General features: G+C 30.2%; 2 protein-coding genes across 2 annotated transcripts in view; one reads left to right on the forward strand and one right to left on the reverse strand.

Annotated features, from left to right (window-relative positions):
• The window catches only part of LOC100208948 (ATP-binding cassette sub-family F member 2), a 42206-nt gene extending 36384 nt beyond the window's left edge, over positions 1-5822 (forward strand). Inside the window, exons 8-11 of the mRNA XM_065809131.1 lie at positions 52-225; positions 987-1115; positions 5329-5532; positions 5647-5822. Of these exons, the coding sequence (XP_065665203.1) occupies positions 52-225; positions 987-1115; positions 5329-5532; positions 5647-5760 (621 nt within the window). The 3' untranslated portion in view covers positions 5761-5822. The remainder of the gene's footprint in view (positions 1-51; positions 226-986; positions 1116-5328; positions 5533-5646) is intronic.
• A 14541-nt stretch (positions 5823-20363) lies between these two features.
• Positions 20364-21248, reverse strand: LOC136087112 (uncharacterized). The gene has a single exon (XM_065809618.1). The coding sequence runs from the start codon at positions 21246-21248 to the stop codon at positions 20364-20366; it is 885 nt and encodes a 294-aa protein (XP_065665690.1).
• Positions 21249-22034: the final 786 nt, after the last annotated feature.

The raw sequence follows: 22034 nt of genomic DNA on the forward strand, positions 1-22034 counted from the left end.
CTTTTTATTGGAAATGTATTATGCTATTACTACCATTAATTTTTTCATCAGCCATATATATATAAAGATCTTGACTTTGGTATGGATTTGGACACACGAGTTGCATTAGTTGGACCTAATGGTGCTGGAAAAAGTACTCTTTTAAAACTTTTAGTTGGTGAGCTTGCACCAACCAGTGGAAGAATACGAAAACATCAACATCTTAAGTTTGGAAGATTTCATCAGGTTTTTTTTGCTTATCACATTATTTGCATCACATTAGAAATATTAGTTTTATGGCTTTTACTTTCATCACTGTCTCTTTCAATGTTTAGCATTGTTTATAAAAACTAATGAAAAATAGTTAATTGAAGATATTATAATAATGTTAAAAAAATAAAAATTATTGTTGATTAATTTATTAATTAAACAAAAACATTTCATATGTTGTTAAACTCCTTAAAAAGTAACAAGTATGATAACTAAAGTTTTAATTAACTTTTTTCGAATTTGTTGTGCAATATAAAACTTGTTAACAATAGTTTTTTATAGCATTAGGTAGATATTGCAATAGTTTTATATTGCAATAGTTTTTTTTTTTTTTTTTTTATTGCAATAGTTTTATATTGTAATAGTATGCACTATAAAGGTACTAGTCAGTTGTGCTCTGAACAATAAAAAAAATTGTGTTAAAAGATTAACTTTCTTCTATCGTATAAATACTTTGGGAAAAGTATGATTTTCAAGTTCTCTAAGGGGAAAAGCATGGAAAAATAGTTTTGGCCAAACAAAAGAGGTTTTTAAGAATCTTAGTGAATCCTGGATAAAGCATTGTATACTTAAATTGAAATATTATTGTCAGATAAATACCATTATTTTTTTAGTCTGTTAAAAGTTGTTTTGTATTTGTGTATCTGATGTACTTTTTGAAAAAAATAAAACTAAGATGGGATAAAAATTTAAAAAGGAAATTAAAAATGTATACTTTTATGAATAAAATTATTTAGCATTTGCATGATATATTAATCATGGATATGTCAGCCTTGGATTGGATGATGAAAACTTTTCCTGAAGAAAAGGAAATTGAACCAATGCGTAGATTTCTAGGAAGATATGGACTTACAGGAAAGCAGCAGGTTTTTATTTTTGTTTTCTTTATATAATGGTATGGTGTATGCAGGGATTATCCTTTTCCTGATATTCCCGAAATTCCGGATATTTTTTCAATTTTAAGTTTTTCCAGATATCCGGAAAACATTTTCTATACATACAAGTTTAAGTATAAATTTTTGTAATAAATATGTTTTTTAAGCTTTTTCACTTATCACTCATTGAAAAAAAATGGAAACAATTAATATCAACAACAGCTAATATCAAATTTGGGAGGAATATGAGGCAAAACATATTCCGGATATTTTCCGGGATGTTTTTTTTAAAAAAAAATAGGGAATTGTTTCCTTTTTTCTTTAATTTTTTTATTTTTTTCCTAGTTAAAGTTTATTTTAGCGGGTTTTTTTTTCAATGCATTTCTAAAATCAAAACATTTAAACAGTCATGGTCAGGTTGTCAACAAAAAAAATCATATTTGTGGTCAGCAATAGCGTAACAACATTCCTGTCCAAGCCTGTGTATAATTAAATATAAAAAATTAGATATAAAAAAATATCAAGTTTTTAAGGAGAGATAAAAAATGAGAACTAGTCAAACTGCGTACGTACTGGCTGTCTTTAACACCCCCATATACACTTTCATATGTTTTTAGGTAACTCCCCCTCCCCCATACCTGCATACATACTGCATACTCCCCCATACCTGCATACATACTTGACAGAAGATCCCTTAATTGTTTTATTCCAACTGTTTACATGAAGCTATAGTTTTTAAAAAAAAAAGAATTTCACTCTAATAATTTATTAATCTTAAAAATCTTTATATCTATTATTTATATGTAATATCTATTATATATTATTTATAATTATATCTATTTACATTATTTATATTTATATCTACTATATATTATTTAAATTCTATCTATTATATATTATTTATATTCTATCTATTATATATTATTTATATATTAATATCTATTTAATTTTATTTATATCATATCTATTTTATATTATTTATAGTTATATATATTATATATTATTTATATCATATCTATTTTATATTTATAATTATATCTATTATATATTATTTATAATTATATCTATTTTATATTATTTATAGTTATATCTATTATATATTATTTATATTCTATCTATTATATATATTTATATTATATTATATATTATTTATATTTAATATCTATTTAATTTTATTTATATGATATCTATTTAATTTTATTTATATCATATCTATTTTATATTATTTATAATTATATCTATAATTTGTTGAGTCTTATTTTTTACTTTGTTTGGTCACAAAATAAGCAAGTATCTTATTTGAATATCCAAATTACACCTAATTATTAAAAACATAATTTTTCAGCTTTGTCGACACTTAATGCTATGAACAGAAATAAGGGAAGAAATATACATATCCTGCTCATCCTTCGCTTTCAAGCTATTGAAATTTGATATTAACTTTATTCTATCATCTTCTGTTTTTCAACTTCAAAACACAACTACATGTTTTTCCTGTAACATGATTTAATGATTTTAGATCTCAAGCAAACTCTCTTTTCCTCCCTTTGACTTCTTTTTTTTTTAGGTTTTTCTTTGACTGTAAGGTTGATTAGATATGCCATATTTTTAAGTTGGTCACGTGACATAAGATTTATTTTAACATTGGTTTAGCTTTAAATAACTGGGACAACTACGTTTTTCACAAAGTAAACATTGGACAACAGTGGTTGTTTCAAAGTTGCCCTTTTTTTGAAATGATCTTAAAACCTTATAACATTTTTTTGTTATAAATTTTAAAATTAAAATAGCTTAGTACCAGTATATCATAAAAATATCCTCAACTTGAATATATGTAGTATATTTGTTAAGGATATTTTTATATAGTATATGTAGTATATTCAATAGTACATATGTAAATATGTTAAACTTGAATATATATCTTAAACTTGAATATATGTATATATATGTAGATATATATGCATATATATATATACATAAATATATATATATATACACACACACACACACACACACACACACATACATATATATACACACACGCGCGCAAATATGAATTAAAAATATTGTTGTTCATGCAACTTCCAATTTACAAAAAATGACAGATTTTATAAAAAAAATATAATTTTAACAGTTTATAATTTCCTGTAAAAAATTTTTTCTATAAATTGAATTTTTTTAAATTTAATTATCCTGCTAAAGTATAAACTGATAGTAGAAGCTCGAGTTAGATAGGTGTGTTTTTAAAAGCTAATGTATTACTGCTCTGTTTTTTAATAACAGACTATTCTTTTTGTAAAATATGCTAACATATACACTAGTGGCCATTGAAATAAAGCCAGCAGCAAATTTTTGGAAAATACACAGTTTACTCTAGCAACAAGGTTTAGCAGGCATATTATCAAATGCAATTTTAACCTTACAATACACTGAATAAAGTTCTAGCTCAAACGATGAATGAAAGTCAGTAATTCACAGGATATCCTTTATTTTTAAGCACAGCATTAATGCGATCAGGCATGCTATGAACAAGTGTTCTACAGTATTCCGGTGTTATTTCTGTCGTCCACACACGCTTCAAAATCTCTTTCAGGTCTTTTTCTGATGTAGGACGATGTGCAGCAACTTTCCTTTTCATAATTTGCCAACAATTTTCAATCACATTTAGATCAGGTGAATTTGATGGCCAATTGGAAAGAAGTTCAATGTTGTTGTCTGAAAACCACTTTTGGACAAACTTTGCTGTGTGACAAGGGGCTGAGTCTTGTTGCATAATTGTTGCTCCTGAGATGTTCATGTGGATTTGAAGCTTACTTTCAAGAACCTCCAAGTACTTTTTGGCATTGACCTTTTACCCTTTATCGAAGATGTGCAGTCCACACCGACCACTTGCTGTAATGCCACCCCAGATCATGACGCTTGGTGGATGTTTGACAGTTTTGATGTTGTATTTGGGATTGAATCGCTGAGAGGCAGGACGTCTGACATAATTGTAACCAGGGCCTCGTAGCTGCTGAAAGGTACTTTCATCTGTGAACATGACTCTCTCCCACCACTCCCTTGACTTGTCTTTCATCGCACGGCAAAACTTCAATCGCTGGAGGAGTTGTTGTTTCGTGATTAGAGGTTTCTTCGCTGGTCTGCGAGCTACAAGACCAAAGTCATTTGACAGACGTCTCCTAACAGTCCTAGCACTCACTTGAATACCCCTGTCACTAGCTAGGCTTGCAACGCGTGTAGAAGTATGCGGACTAGACACAACAATGCTCTTCAAATAACGATCATCACGATGATTTGTTTTTCGTACTCCCTTGCAGTTGGAACGTCGTGAAACACCTCTAGATCTTAAAACATTCTCAACGGCATCTCTAGAAATCTTCACTTTCTTTGCAATATCACGCTGAGAATAACGCTCAGCATTCAATGTTACAATTTGCCCCTTGACAAAATCATTAATATCTGGCTTTTTCCCCATTATCACACTAAAATACGCAATAACAACATAGTTTTTCAGCAAGAAATCATGAAATTTAATTAAATACTAAGCCAAACACGTGTATAATATGCATAACATAAATAATAATGACGTCATATATAAACAAACCGAACGGCATGACGTTGTTCTTACTTTTTTTATACATATTTCATTTTACAGCAAAATCATCAAGTGGCTTTAATTCAATGGCCACTAATGTATATATATATATATATATATATATATATATATATATATATATATATATATATATATATATATATATATATATATATATATATATATATATATATATATAAAATCGTGAATTTATTCTTCATCGAATATTGACTTGGGCGTTGTACAGTTATAAAGGTATTTGTATGTCAGTTGAAATCTGATTTAGTGATAGTTGATTGAAGTAACAAACAAGCTTTTAATTTTTTATTATACAAATAACAAATTCATACAAATAAGTAAAGTTTAGCAAAATATTTTTGCGAAGACTTTTTGTTAGTTAAAATGCTTCTTGTTAGTTAAAATGCTGGTCTTAGAATACCCTCTTATTTATATACCCTCTTATTTATATATCTATTTATTTATGTAATATTTATATACCATTTATAATACCTCTCCGTAATAGGATTTCACATGGTTAAAATTTTTGTGCATATTTAATTGGCTTATATGTAGTTTATAGTCTTATTTAACTCATTATCTTTTGTGTAGACTTGTCCAATTGGTAACTTATCGGACGGTCAGCGAAGTCGCATTATATTTGCATGGTTAGCTTATCAAAATCCACACATGCTATTGCTTGATGAACCTACGAATCATTTGGATATAGAAACTATTGATGCATTAGCAGAAGCTATTAAGGAATTCAACGGTGGAGTTATTTTAGTTAGTCACGATTTTCGCTTAATCATGCAGGTAATATATGTTTTAGTATTTAGTTTATTTGTATTTCTATTTGGTTTTTATATTTGCAATTTTAAGTTAAATATTTTGGTTTTTAAAAAAAATTTTTACAAAACAATATTTTAGGTTGCGAAAGAAATATGGGTTTGTGAAAAAGGGAAGGTGACGCCTTATAAAGGAGACATATTCCGTTATAAAAAAGAGTTGAAAGCTAGAATTAAAGATATTGCTGTCAAATAATATCTAAATCTTATAAAATCTTTAGTTTTCCAGTTCTTTTGTGGAAAAAGTGTTACATGGAACTATATAGTCGTATTTCGGATTTCACTAATTTATTTATATTATTTCGCTAAATTCATGCTTTTCGTTTATTGGCGTTTTTAAGTTCCTTTAAAATTTTCGGTCTTTTTTTCTTCAACTAACTGAATAACAATGAATTGACTGCATAGATAATGTTGCCGGTCACCTGGAATTTTTTTAAAGAAGTTAGCCGAACCTTCCATTAGAAACGATTTTGGGGTAATGTTACCTATTGACGTTTGATTTTTAACGCTTGATGTATAAACTTCTTTCGGACCATCATATTTCTAAAAGAAATAACAGTATTACCTGAAGATTTTACAGTTGATAACTATTGGTATTACAATTATCTTAATATATTGTCTGTTGGGTGAGCAGATTTCTCACCCGAAAGCGTAAATTTTGTGTTCTAAAAATAGATTTTTTTTTCGGTAACGTAAGGCATTATAGGGTTGATATTCGAATGAACATTGCACAGAAACAATAGAATTTCTTAAAACCGCAAGTGGTCGTGGGATTGTTATTTGGACTAGCAAACAATTTGAGGTTACTAAAAACGATACGCTATTTTCTCAAAATTTTAAATGACTATGTCAGCTTTAGCTGAAGTCGTAGCCACAATGCTCTAGTTATTGTGTAGAATGTTTGAAAGAGTTATTAAGCGTTCTCGGTGTGTAATGACGTGGCCCACTCCATTATTTTCAAAATTCTAGTTGATTCAAGTATTAGAGCGCATTACCTTAGCGTAAGCTTGCGGTGCCAAATGTAAAAGTATTTTACTTGCGCAAAGGAATCATGGGGTTGTTATGCGGACAAAATAATTGTGCAGCGTCACTGAGAGCATATTTTATAAGCTATACAGGTTCAAAATAGGCAAAAATAAAAGCAATCTGATTCGCTGATTTTGAAAGAAGCAAATCTGCTTTTGTTAAAAAATATAATTAAAAATAAAACAAACATTTGAAAAATAAAATTTTTAGTGACGATAAACTAAGTTTATCTTGTGTTACTATGAACACAGGAAATACATTTTATTTTAGTACTCTTTAAAGCATTTAAAAGGTATCAATCTCCTTGTACAGGCAAATTTTCACTCGTAAAAATCTCAAAATTCTAACAGTATTTCTTGATGATGGGGATTTTATCTGTTGGTAATTTAAAAAAATGGAAAAAAAAATTAATGTGAAAATTCGAAAAGATCTATAAATGTGATGTTCGTAAAATTATGTCCTTAGCCTTGAAGCATGCTCAATTGCAAAATTTTATATGCAGCCTTACCAGACTACTGGTGAAATACTATTGCATACAAAGATTATATGCAGTTTTACCAGACTACTGGTGGATAGCTTTATTTAAAATTTGTATATATACAGTATTGGGCAAAACATTTGCAACCAACATCGAACAATGCTAAAAAGTGTTCTTAATTTTACATGTCTTAAAAACGAAACGAACTATACTACCACAGCAAACAGTTCTGGAGTCATAGCATGCCATGACGTGAGCAATCAGGTGACAGCACACAGGCAGAAATTCGTTGACAAGTGCCATTTTGCAGCGGACAAAACAAGTGCAACTTTTTTGGTTAGTTTCATTTTCTTAAGTCTGGTCCGTGTCAACGTCACGGAAGTTTCTTAATAATTAAAGGAAGTTTCCAGAAGAAGCATCCAGAAATATCCAGAAACATTCAGAAGCTTCCAGACGCATCGAAAAGAAGCATCTAGAATCTTCCAGAACAGGTTCACACAGGTTCATTTTACTATATGAGAGACATGTAAATCGACATGTAATTCAGTCAGTATATGGAAGTCAATCAGTCAGTATTATCAAAGCAGTTTATCGAAGTGAGTTTTATCAAAATGTTTTATCGAAGAACATCAATACAAGAAGTGAAATACAAGAAGTGTTTCATTACATCAATACAGTCCACATCCAACCAAGACGTTGTGTTCTACAGAACATTATTGTATCATCACAAGGTAAATGTAACACGGTAAGCCTTGAGAAGCGTATTATTTATTTTTATTATCATTATGACTTCAAGTGCAAAAATGGCTCCCAACAATCTTGGATTGGAAATAAGAAAGAAAATTATTGGCGATTACGTAAGTGGAATGTCACAAAAAGGTATTTGTGATAAATATCGCGTGAAAAAATGGACCGTATCAAGACTATGTTCCAAATATCGTTCTACGGGGAAGTTAGCAGCAGATAACAAAGGTGGAAGACCGCGTTCTACCACTTCTAGAGAGGATTCTATGATCGTCAGATCCGTCAAGAAGTAACCCTGGATATTATCAGTCGAGATACAAAAGCAATTAGAGCTGCCTGTATTGGACCGAACAATCAGACGACGTGCTGTTGAAGCCGGATTGTTTTCTCGACACCCTGCAAAGAAACCGCTGATTTCACTAAAAAACCAGAAGAAAAGACTCCTGTTTGCTACATCTCATATTGACTGGAATGTGCAGAAATGGCGAACTGTCCTGTTCAGTGATGAATCGAAGTTCAACATCATTGGGAGCGATAGCATTTGCCGTGTACGTCGACCGGCCGGAAAACGCATCGATTTACGTTACTGCCTTAAGACCGTGAAGCATGGTGGAGGCAATGTAATGGTCTGGGGGTGTTTTTCTGCTAACGGTCTAGGTCCAATTCATCGAAATGATGGAATAATGGACCGTTTCATGTATAAAAATATCCTGAAAGATGTTATGTTACCTCATGCTGAATGGAACATGCCAATAAAATGGGTTTTTCAGCAAGACAACGATCCGAAACACACTGCAAAAGTAGTCAAGCAGTGGTTTCAAGACAACCACCTATCGGTGATAATTTGGCCGCCTCAATCTCCGGATCTCAACTCTATTGAGAACCTGTGGGACATCGTCAACCGCAGAATTAATCGTGAAGGTGTTCGTAATAAGGATCAACTGTTTGAACAAATCCAAAAGGCCTGGGAGCGATTCCACAAAGTTTCATTGATCACCTGATCAAATCTATGCCTCGAAGATGCAAGGCTGTGATCAACAACAAAGGATTCGCCACAAAATATTGATAGCGAAATGCAGCTTGGTCAACATTTTGTCGAGTTGCACTTGTTTTGTTCAAAAGGAAATCAACTTTTTTTAATACTTTTGATTAATTTATTAATTTTCGTGTACAAATAATGAACTTTGCGATGAATAAAACTTGAAGAACTTTGTCTACAAACAGTTTCATAGTTATTATTCTAAATTGAAAAAATGCAGCACTTTATATAAAAAAACTAAATTAGCATTTCTTGGTTGCACTCGTTTTGTCCGATACTGTATATATATATATATGATAATTATAAAGAGTTGAACATTAGTTTTTTTTAAAAAAAGATTTGTACTGATTGCAAAACTAGCTCATGTTCCACTTCGTTATATGAACTCTGAAGAGATTTTGTTTTCATGCTTTGTTTCAACCCTGTTATGAATAGACTGATATATTTTTTTATTACATAACGCTAACAAAACATCGTCCTCAAACTGTTAAACACTTTTTGAAGATTTAAAATAGTTTGGCAAACGACATTAACTAATATATAAAAGATGACACTTAGATATTACCCAGTGGGCACAGGACCTAAATAAGACGTCTTTTGAACGTTCAAAAGACGTCCAAAACGTTCAAAAGACGTCTTTTTCACATCTTGTGCCCACTGGGTATTACTCTATTTTAAGATTTAACGAAAGAAGTGAGATTTGTTTAAAATTTATATGTTTAACTTAACCGATTGAAAGTGGATTGTGTCATCGAAAAAATTCAAATGAATGTAACATTTTCTTTCGTATTGTAATAATTGAAATAAAAAGATTTAAACAAAATTGAGTAACGAAGAAAATACAATAAAATTATAAGAAAAAAGAACAAAGTCGGTCATGTCATGCTATGAGTTTTTATTATTATAAAATGTGTTTTGTATGTGTAATCTCTTAGAAAAAAGAAGAATTAAATATTTTAACTATTTACCGTTGGTTTTTCATTAAGATGTGGTACATTAAGAGTTATTCCATTAAGTAATTAGTTTACAAAAAAATGCAGCAATAAGTAATTAAAAAAATGCAGCAATAAGTCATCAGTTTTTTTCAATAGTTTTTTATGCTACAACGTTATGTAATCTGTTAATTACTAAATGATCCTGTATTTAAAGCTAAACTGTTAATGTGAAAAGATTTCTTAAAGTTTTTCTTGTCAAATGTAATGTATTCTATGAAGTAAATTTTCTAATTCAAAAGTTGCTTCTTAACCTAAATTTTGAAGGCACACATTAATATTTTTATTACTTTACTCTAATAAAACATCAAACCTCTAAACACTTGATTTTGTTGGTTGTACCCCAAATTACATAATGAAATATATTCTTAAAATTCGGAATTATGGAATACATTTTTTTACGGATTTTTTTCATTTTTCTCAGGCAGACATTAAATTTATCAAAGTTTGTTAATTCAATATTATTTACGGTCAGTTGCTACCCGGTCGGAAATCGGCTAGCGAATAGTTAGCTATAATCGTAACGATAAAGACAGCAATTTGGCCACGAGGATCGCTAGCTTTTTCAAGTTAGCAAAAAGCTATCGATATTTGTAAAGATAAAGGCAGCAGTTTGGCTACACTCTCAAATTAAAAGCAAATGTGAGCAAGAGCTGATTTAGATTGCCTTTGGTATTGTATAGCAATAAAAGATTATAAAACATAATGTAGCATAATAAAGTATAAGAAAAATTACCCGATGTTCAAAAGTGTGTTTTGATATAGTAAATTGATTACCAAAAGAAATAACTCTTAACTTACCACACCTTTATACAGAATTAAGTGTAAAAAGGTAAAAATAAAATAAAAATTGCAAACTTACAAATTTATATTGTTGCTTATATCAATTTCAAAAGTCAATACGTATAAAACACATGTTTGCTGATATATAGCTGTAACCTGAACAAAGTATTGGTTATTGTAGTTTATATTTAGTAAAAAATATTTGCCATCTTTTTTTTTTTTTGAATTTAAGTGCTCCAAGAAGACCTTATGGTCTTGTCACAGGGCACCGCTAAAAAAGAGTTATATTATATTTTTCTGTGAAAAGTCAAGTCGAAATTATCTTACAACTAGCTTCTAGAGTTTTACATACAATAGTAACCCAGCTAGCACACTGGGCAAATTACATTGGGCCAACGTATGTAATACCATCGCAAACGTCGGCTGTTTTTTCCAATGCAAAACCAACGTTGATCCAATGTCATTTGTTTAATGATGAAATTAATACCGACGGAACGAAAAACAGCTGGCTCATTTACATAGATTTAGCGTATGTAAAAACATCGTAAAAAATTGATTGTTTTTACGATGTAAACCCAACGTTGACCCAATGTTATTTAACCGACGTTGATTTAATGTATGTAAAAACATCGCAAAAAGTTGATTGTTTTAACGATCTAAACCCAACGTTGATCCATTGTATGTAACCCAACATTGATTCAATATATATAAATTAACGTTGATCCAATGTATGTAAAAACATCGCAAAAATTTGATTTCTTTTTAATCTAAACCCAACGTTGATCCAATGTTATTAGGGGTTGTTCAAATAATACGTGACAGTCTTAGGAGGGGGGGAGGGGGTATTGGAAAATGTCACAAAATATCACATGGGGGAGGGGTGGTGGTTTGCTACAGTGTGACGTGATAAATAACTTTTTAAATCAAATTTTTTATCACTGCCTAATTTTTTAAAATTGCGAACTCCGAGATAATTATATACAATACGAAAATTTTTAAGAAAAATGTTATGCAACGACTTCACAAGCTAGCGTTTAACGGAGTCATAACAAATAAAAATAAAAAAATTAAATTAGCTTTTTTTTAAGTTACTTGTGGTAATTGCAGACATAAAAAGAAATTTTTATTCTACAAACAAAGAAAAACCAGATAGTGGGCGATTATTTAAAAGCAATTTATATTACCGTTAAAAATCTAATTTTACTTTTTAACGAATATTTGTATAAATATACTAAAAATTTTAGTAATAATAGTTGTTTAAAATTTGATCTTTAAACATAAATATTATTCTTGATCGTCATCTGATCTATAAATGTTTTAGTTTTACAATACTTTAATTTTTAATGTTATTGTTATTATTACTTTTAATGTTTTGTGTCACTCTAATGAATTTGTCGAACTACATTAGTTACGTTATCATTTTTATTATATGTTAAGTTATTTAGTTACTATGATATACAATTTTAGTACTACTATTAAATAGTTGTACTATTAATAATGTTATTATTAATAATATCTTTACTATATACATATTTAACGTAATGGTTGTAAGGAAAATTAATTTCTTGTTGTTATATATTAAAAATGTCTAGTGAAAAAGAAAAATTTTACAAATCTATTTATGAAGGATATTTGAAAGCATTTGCAAACAAACCAAAGCAAAAGTCTCAAGGAGAAACAAATAAAATCTGGTCTGAAATTAAAACAAATAGCAAAACATTATCCGAATTAAATGTAGAAGTTGAAAAAAAGTTAAAAGAGCTAAAACAAATTGAACTCCGAAATAAAGTTGCTATTTTATCTTACTGGACAAAATTACCAAAACAAGTACCAAATACACCAAAAAAGCGTGCGGTTGAATCTAAAATCACTTTTGATGGCGTGACTGACGCGACCCCATCAATTACAACAAGTGAAGAGTGTGAGAAAGAAAATTCCAATTTCTCAAAAGTTGTAACAAAACAAGCCCCGAAACAAGATCAGTTAAAAAATGAAATTTTTATTTTACAAAAAGATATTGCATATCTCACTGAAAAAAGAAATTGCAACTTGTTGTCACAAGAAGACTACCAAATACTAGGGCAAAAGCAAAAACTTTTGGTAGAAAAAAACGGATGATAGGAGCAGAACTGAAATGGTTCGAACTGTAAAAACATTAAATTTAAACATAAAATTTAAAAACAAAAAAAATTACTTGGTTGAAGAATTAAAAAATCATGGTTACAATCTCTCAAGATTAGGAGTTTACTTAAGATTACTTTCAAGCAGATCATTGAGCACAGAAGGAAAAAGACATGTTAAAACTGCACCTGTCCGGTTAATAAGAGCACAAAATTCTGAGCATAAATATCATGCAGACACAAAATTTGCCAAATCATCCATTAGTGTCCTTGAAGAACTTGCGGCAGTCTTGGGTCCTAAAGAAGTGACGTTTCACTCCCAAGATGATAAAGCTAGGGTGCCAATTGGATTGACAGCTGCAAGCAAACAAGCACCAATGATGATGCATATTGAGTACAAGGTAACTTTAGCTGATCATGATTTTGTAATTGCCTCTCAACACAAACTTATTCCTTCAGTAATTGTAGCCATAGAAATTATAAAGGATTGCATGGAAAAACAAGCAGTTACATACTCTGGCCCAACATACATAGCAATCAGAAGTGCAAAATATGAGTCATCAACAGCACTTAGTCACTTAGAAGACATGAACAGAATAGACCATCTTCTTGCATTTAAAAGCAGCTTATTTACTGAAGATGGAGTTAGCAAACCAGTCATGATAATAACTGTTGATGGTGGGCCAGATGAAAATCCAAGATATGAAAAAACAATTCATTGTGCCAAGACTTATTTCAAAGAACATGATCTTGATGCAATGTTTGTGGCCACTAATGCTCCTTGAAGAAGTGCCTTTAACAGGGTTGATAGAATAATGACTCCGCTAAGCCATGACCTAGCAGGAATTATACTTCCATTTGATCATTTTGGAAGCCATCTTAATTCAAGAGGAGAAACAACAGACAAAGTTATGGAGAAGGCAAACTTTGCCAAAGCAGGTGAAGTTCTTGCACAAATTTGGTCTAGCACAGTCATTGATGGATTTGAAACTAAAGCCGAGTACATAAAACCAAATAGTGAAAAATGTGTACAGTTAAAACATTTCGGAGCAGAGTGGGATGCTAAACATGTCAGAGAAAGTCAATACTTCCTTCAAATTGTAAAATGTAATGATTAAAAATGCTGTGGTCATCGTCGCAGCTCACTGTTTCATCTTATTCCAACTGGTTTTCTTCCACCACCAATTTCTTTGTTCCAAGGAGAAGATGGTCTTGAATGCAATAATACAAAGAACAACTTTGCATCTCTCTTTTTAAACTTATCACTTTGCACAACAATTTTGCCCACGACAGTTACAAAAAAGTATCCCAATGGATTGCCATACGATTACTCATGTCCAAGCATTCAAAATTCCTTACCAAAAAGAATTTGTACCAATTGCAGTTTATATTTTGCAACTATCAAATCAATGAAACAACACAAAACAGTTTGCTCAAGTATTGGATATTCGAATGAAATTCAAAAAGTTAGACCTCAACGCTTAGTTGCTCAACGTCTATCTGAACTCATGTGTGTCTATTTAAATTCGGACAAAGAAACAATCGAGTGGTATGATCAAGATGATGTTGATACCTCTGACCTCAACTGGCCATCAAAAATTATTGAAGAACATGGAACTCCAATACTTAAAGGTCAAAGTCCGATTTGGGAACAAATTTAGGTTTAGACAGATATTCATCAATTGTATTTTTTTATAAAAATAAACTATTACAATTAAAATATAAACTTATAAAATTTTTTTTTTTTGTCACGTCACACAGGGTGGGGTGGGGGGTGGGGGTGGGGGGAGGGGTGGGGTGGGTTCTTCAAAATGCCACAAAATGTCACACAGAGGAGGGGGGTGTTAGAAAAACGACAAAAAAAGTATCACGTATTATTTGAACAGCCCCTTAACCCGTCGTTGATTTGATGTATATACATACATTGGAACAACGTTGGACTTTATACAGTGGGTTAACGTTGCGTTTGCATAGAGAAAAGGCGGATATACAAATATACATTTGTATAATTTATGAGAATTATTTTTCATTTAGATATTTCAGTTAATCATGGAGATATATTTGCTTATATATTTTTCTCTTTTTATGTAATGAAATATCAAGCCACAAGCAAAGCAAACATGAATAATGTTTCTTTAATCAGATGCGATATACAGTATAATTATATGTAATAAGCAAAGTTAATTCAGCTTCTAAATGGCGGAAATACGTATGTATAATTACATTTATACATATAATATATGTACAAATTTATCTATACATATGCTTATATCGTGTGCTTATACGCGTGAATAGCTGGTATATATGATATATACAACTATTCACGCGTATAAGCAAATATATTTTATGTTTAAATGTATACGCTTAACATATAGCAAATTAATTCACTTCCGATAAAAGGTAAATATAATGTAGTGCAAACGTAAAATATAACGTTTAATCAACTTAAAATACAACGTTTTGCCAACGTAAAATACAACGTTATACCAACGTAAAATACAACGTTATGCCAACGTAAAGTACATTGTTGAATCAACGTTTTTTTTTGGTTGTTGGCGACGTCGCATTTTTAACCAAAATTATTTAAAAACAACGTTGGAATTCGATGTTAGGCCAACGCAACGCACAACATTGTTCTAACGTTATATCAATGTATGTGTGGTAGCTGGGAAGTAATATATCATCAAAATACTTTTCCGTAATTATTAATGATAATGATTTTCGCAAAAAAAGACCAGTTGACCATCATTATTCGGTATGTTATAATAGCGGACCAAAAGCAAAGTGTTCAAGACAGTTTCTTAAACTTTGTAAATATAATGTCATCAACCGGAGAAACTTTAGCAAAGGTTTGTATTGAGAAAATTGAAATATTAGGAATCAAGATTGCTGATTGCCGAGGTCAGTCGTATGACAACGCAAGCAATATGAAAGGAGAATATAAGGGAGTGAAAAGCCGAATTTTAGAAGTCAACAACAAAGCATGGTATACGCCGTGTGGTGGACATAACAACAACTTAGTGATAAATTAGAGTGTTAAAAACACTATTAAAAGTCAAAATTATTTAACTACATTAAATAATTTATACAAAATTTTTGCTGCATCAACAAAGCGATAGGCTATTCAAGTAAAATATTCAAAATTAATCTGAAGGCGCCAAGCAATACTCGATGGAAATATTGCTTTAAATGTACAAAAACCGTGAAATACCAGATTAAAAAAAATTAGTCTTGCGCTAAATAAACTTAAAAATAGCCATCCAGATTGTAAAACTCATGCTGCATTTTTAATAAAACAAAAAAAATACTAAGAATTTGTTGTGCTCACAACATTTTGGTATCACTTGTTATCAAAGCTTCTCATTTTCAGTCAATTGCTTCAGCAAAAAAATATGGCAATTAATATTGCATTGCAACATACAAAAGCTATGCTGTTATTTCTTGATGATTTCATAAACAATTTTGAACAGATTATAAAAGAAGCATTGGTAGATATAGATATTATAGCACAGTTCACTAAACGGTCTTCTTGTGATACTCAAATATTAAGTAGAAACAAAGATTGTCTAGATAAATCACATGAACCTAGTTTAGTCAAAACGGAGATTACGAGTAGTATAAAAAGCGGGTTCTGGCTCATTTTTTTAAAACTATATCCCTAACTATAAACTCATATCATATTTCAACTATAAACTTATCTATAAATTCTTAACTCATTTCAATCATTTCAACTGAGCCAAAATAATATATATAACAACCATAATATATTAATATATTATGGTTACAAACTCTCTCACAAACTCTGAGCTATTATTTGTAATTTTAAATCAACTTTACAAGTAGAGCTTTATCTCATTGAAGCCCTAAGCGTAAATGTAATCTAGCTATGCACAAAAGAAAGCATGTCCTATTACATGAAAACTTCCAGATTGTACAACTTGTGCATCTCCAGAGTTTAATGTATCTACTAATCTCTTTCCAGTAGCAACACTAGGCATAGAATCAGTAAAATTTCTGTAAAATGAGATAGTAGTTGTAGAACTAATTGCACTACTTGATTGATACAATAGCCCAGATGATTCATTATTAAATGAATTAATATTAACACCGTTCCACGAAGAAAGATAAAAATCGTCTAAACCAGATGAGCAGTATATGCATACACTATTCTGATCAAATCCCTGAAATGCTGTATAACCCTGTCCGTCATATGGTGTCCAAGATTGTTTAACAGAGTTAGTATTTGGAGAATTGTATGCATCATACATGCGTACTCAAGATTCCCACCTATTTCCAGATACTCCAATAACATGCATTCTAATATATTTAAGATAAACACTTAGACCAGCATTGTCTGTTGTGTCTAATAATATATATTCTTTACCATAAGTTGTATTTATAAATCTAAATGTTTTTGAGTATAATTTAATAGATGACAATCATTGAGGTATTGATGTAGTCATTGTAATATGAGGTTGAATCCAATATGTAACGTTTTGACTAGTTTTATTGTATAATTGAATTACTAGACTAGTAGTAAATGGCAAATCAAGTGTAATGTATCCTCCTCTTGCATTAGCTGTATATGCATTAAAACCTTGTAAAGAGTTTGCATAAAATGGTCCACCAAGTGGTGAAAGTAATAAATCGCAGGCTAAAGAAATATTATTATCTCCAACACTACCTATAGAAAGAGAAAGATCTCCAATGCAAAGTGTATGATGTGTGTATATTCTAAGAAATACACTACCTGGCACATTATGATTTAGATCTAATCATTGAAATGCTAGCCATAGTTTTCTGAGAATACCAGGACCAGAAGATTGTGTAAAAACTGATGTTGCATCAGCACCTGTATTTGGTGGAATAGTCTGTGATTTTAATCCAAGGCATGTTAAACTTGAATTTGGTATTATCCCTAATTCATTTAGATTAAGTGTTTTATTATCAGCATAATTTTTTGTAGCAGCATCATGTGAGCTAGTAGGTTCTGCTACATTTATTAATTTATTAGAATTCATATTAATATTACTAGCTGCATTATTTTGTCCATCTCTCCTAATGAACAAGTTAGAAGCTTGAGATATTGTTAAACCATCTACAGGTACAGATGAAGTAGTATCGCGTCCGAATTTATCAACAGGCATTTTATATAAAGAAAAATTTTTTTTAACTATATTTTTAAAAAATTACTATAGATTTTTTTAAAAATCACCATAGATTATTAATAATATTCTGAAAATCACATCTTTCATATAGTTTTTTTAAAACATATAAACACAAGTGTCCACAGAATGAGGTATTTCCAAATTGAACTCTTTCACTATTATAATAAACAGGTCTTTTTAAATAATTAACAATTTCAACTGGCGGTGGTAGTTCATAAGAGTCAAAACTTTTTTATCTCCGTCTTTGTACCAGCAAATCCAGTGAAATCTTTGCGTACTTGAATCTCCTGTACTTAATATTCCACATTCTTTTCTTTGTGTATTTTTGGGTAATACATCTCTAATTCACCTCTAAAATGTTTTATTTTTACTTTTTTTGCTGCTTTGATCAATTGAAAATTTATTAGTGGTTCATTTGGTAAAATTATTCCTTCAACATTGATAAGTTTATAATTGTTATTTTCCATTTTTATTTATAGATATTTATATTTTTGTGCTCTTTGACCTATTTGGGCTCTTTATTGACCTCTTTGCCTAATTGGCCTATTTGGGCTCTTTGACTTATTTGACTTAAAAATTTTCTTTTAGCTTGTAGTGTCCGTACGCTAATGTGTGTAGGCCATCTTCTAAAATAACTCTTATTACATTCTTATTACATTCATTTTCCTAATATGATCTCTTTTATTTAATAAACAATCTTTGTAATCTTCATGCGTTTTATACTTTTTAACAACATTTTTCTTTACTCCTTTAAATTTTTTGTTATCTTTTCCGCGTACTTTGTAAGAATACAACTTTGATCTGAGTCCTACAAATTCTTCAATTTGTGCTCCTCCAGTCTCATCTTTAAACATTCCTATTACTTTCTTATTAACACCAAATTTAAAGCCTACATTAATAATTGCTGGGTGCTTTGGGTTAAACTCACTTGTATCAAATTTGCTTTCAATATCTTTAGAAATGTCTGAATAAAAGTCTTCTGTTTTAATATCGTATGCTAAAGAATCTGTATCTGGTGTGTGCGCTTACGCTCTTTTGAGATCATTTTTTCTCATTCTATAATATTTAATGTTTCGCTCTTTTGCGATTTGTTTTAATTCTATGACATTTTTATTTTCCATTTTTATATTGCACGATATTTTTTTTAATTTTCATTTTCTTTAAATGATTTTTAATAATAAAAAATCTTGTCGTATTTTTTATTATTAAAAATATTTACATGTGCTTTGTAAATATTTTTTATATTTATTCTGATTTTTAAATGCATCCCCATCCTCGTATTCTACAATAATAAGTAATATTTCGATATTTTGCAATCTCCTGCTCTTTTGTAATTGTCAATGTTCTATATATAAAAGGTGCAGGGGTTAAAATTTCTGAAGATGTTATATCTGGAATAGGTTCATGTAGTAGATACTCTGTATCCATGCGAAGTATATTTTCCATTTTTTATATGACAAGATTTTATTTTTTTAATTTTTCAGAATTTAATATTTCAAAATTTATTTTTCAGAATTTATTTTTTCAGAATTTAATACATCAATCTTATAACCATTATCAATCTTCCCATCACGCAATTCAAGATATCTATATCCATGCCTAGTTCCTCGCATAGCACTATATAAGGATTTATATACTGTTTCTTCTCCTGTTTCTATGTTTGTTAATTTAATAGTGACTGGTTTTTTCTTAATTGTTCTTAATCTTTCATATTTTGGATCTGTTTCTTTTTTGTCTTCTTTTACTGAATGTATTCTAGGTCTTCCAACTTGTCTTTTCTCATTTACTTCTTTTACTGGATGTATTCTAGGTCTTCCAACTGGTCTTTTCTCATCAGTTGCTTCTGTTGCTTTTGACATGATTGATTCTTTATCTATCAACCCGATAACTACAGCAATCATTAACAATGTGACATAATTTTTAGATGTTTGTGAAATGATATATTCTTTTAACAACTTCTGCAAGTTTTCTCTTGTATAATACATTTTTATTATATGAAGAAAAAAATTTAATTAATTTTCAAAAAAATTTAATCTACAAAAATTTAATAAACAATATTCATTTTATTCCCGTCTGACTAAAATTCAATCATTCTATCAGATATTACAACAGCATATGCCATAGTACCTGCTGGAACAGCTGTACTAAATGTTGCTTTAATTTGTGCATCTATTGTTGATGATTTTAATCTTTCTGATTGATTGCTAATATTTAAAACAAAGAGTGGGTATAAATCTTTATAGTCAGAAGGAGTCATATTGCTTTGTGCGATCAATTCATTCGTTCCATAAAAATTTTCATTAAACAAAGCTGCTTCTAAATAAGCTCTTTAAATTTGCTGATTTGGGAATGACAAGTTATAATCAACAGCAGGATATCTTTCTTGATTATTAAGCAAAATGTACATATTTTTCAAGTCACAATAATTGAATGTTGAAGGATAAGCATTTTAATCTCCACTCTTATTTGTTTGAAATCCGACAATAATGTATCTTGGTTTATTAGGAGATGACTTTACGCTCAATCTCCAAGAAAATGTATTAGCTTGTGGAACAGATATACTATCACACTGACGCTGTCGAAAACTTACTGGAAGTGTCACTTTTGATTGGATTTGTTTGTAAAGTTTAAACTTTTCTACATCTGATGGTAACACATGTGGCATAAACAATGATATTTTATTAAGATTAACTTTTCCTGAAGCTACACCAGCAAGCTTAAAAATTGCGTCATCATCACTTTGTCTTACAAGAGCTATTGTATGTTTAAGCCCATAAATAACTTTGTTGTAATCATCACAGAATCCAAAAATACGTCTTAAAGGTACGCATAATGAAAATGTTCCTTTTGTAGTTGGTTTCTGAATTATGTATGCTTGTCTTAATGCAAACCCGGAGTTATCTGCAATTATTGCTGTTGTTGTAGTATCTTTATACCACAACTGATTTAATCCTCGCGCTAATTGAAAGTCATTTGAGTATTTAAGAATTCCTAACATTGTAGTTGCTTGACCTGGGTAATAAACAGTTTCTGTATTTTGGTTTAATAATTCGTATGTTATTTGTTTGAATAAATGCAAAATACCATTATTTGTAAGCGCAACTGCATCTGCATTAGCATAAGCTGTTCCATCAGCTTTAATAAGTTGTCCTTCAAATAAGAGAAAAGCTTTAGATGGAAGTGTGAACGAATCTTGTTGCTCAATGTTGATTGTTATTTGTCCAGCATTTAGATTTGTACCATTAATTGGTTCATACTGATATTTCTCAAATCTTTCAATTCCATTATCTACAGTTGGCATTTCTGTAAAATTTAATACTTCGGAAGTTGTCATTTTATTTTTTTATATACAATAAAAAAATTTTTTTTTTTTGATTGACAATTCTTAAAAACTATATAAAAAATTTAGTAAGTCTAATACGCAAGTCTACTACGCAAGTCTACTACGCAAGTCTACTACGCAAGTCTACTACGCAAGTTTACTACGCAAGTCTACTACGCAAGTCTACTACGCAAGTCTACTACGCAAGTCTACTACGCAAGTCTACTACGCAAGTCTACTACGCAAGTCTACTACGCAAGTCTACTACGCAAGTCTACTACGCAAGTCTACTACGCAAGTCGAAGGCCGCGTCCTTTTTTAACTAGATCTTCTATTCTTATAGCATTTTCATTTGATACTTTTTTTACTGATCTTATTGCAGACCCCATCAATATTTTATTTATATTTGTTGTTACCTCATCTGCATTATTTTTTTTAGGTCTTTCAAATCCATTATTATATTCATTATTAATCAGATCATTTGATCTAACCAAATTTGAAAGTATTTCTTTACTTTTTTCACTAATAGCAGGTTGTGAAACTATTTTTGAAGATGCTTTATCAATTATTTGTTTTCCTTTTTCAACTGCAGCATTTCTAGCAGCTTCTATCGCTGATGCTGAAAGTTCTTTTAATGCTGATTTAGCAGCAGTTATTGCAATTTTTCCTAAATCAGTAGCAGCCATCTTCTTCAACACAGCTGATGATACTCTTGTTACATTTAACGCTTTTATTCGTTTGAATAAATCTCTTATGCTTTCGAATATACCACTTCCTCCAGTAGCATGTTTCTTATAC

This window comes from Hydra vulgaris, chromosome 11 (genome assembly GCF_038396675.1).
Source record: "Hydra vulgaris chromosome 11, alternate assembly HydraT2T_AEP".
NCBI classification, from domain to species: Eukaryota; Metazoa; Cnidaria; class Hydrozoa; order Anthoathecata; family Hydridae; genus Hydra; species Hydra vulgaris.

What these genes read in the sequence shown, in the direction of transcription:
- LOC136087112 (XM_065809618.1), bottom strand. Translation starts at nt 21,248, where the DNA reads ATGACAACTTCCGAAGTATTAAATTTTACAGAAATGCCAACTGTAGAT.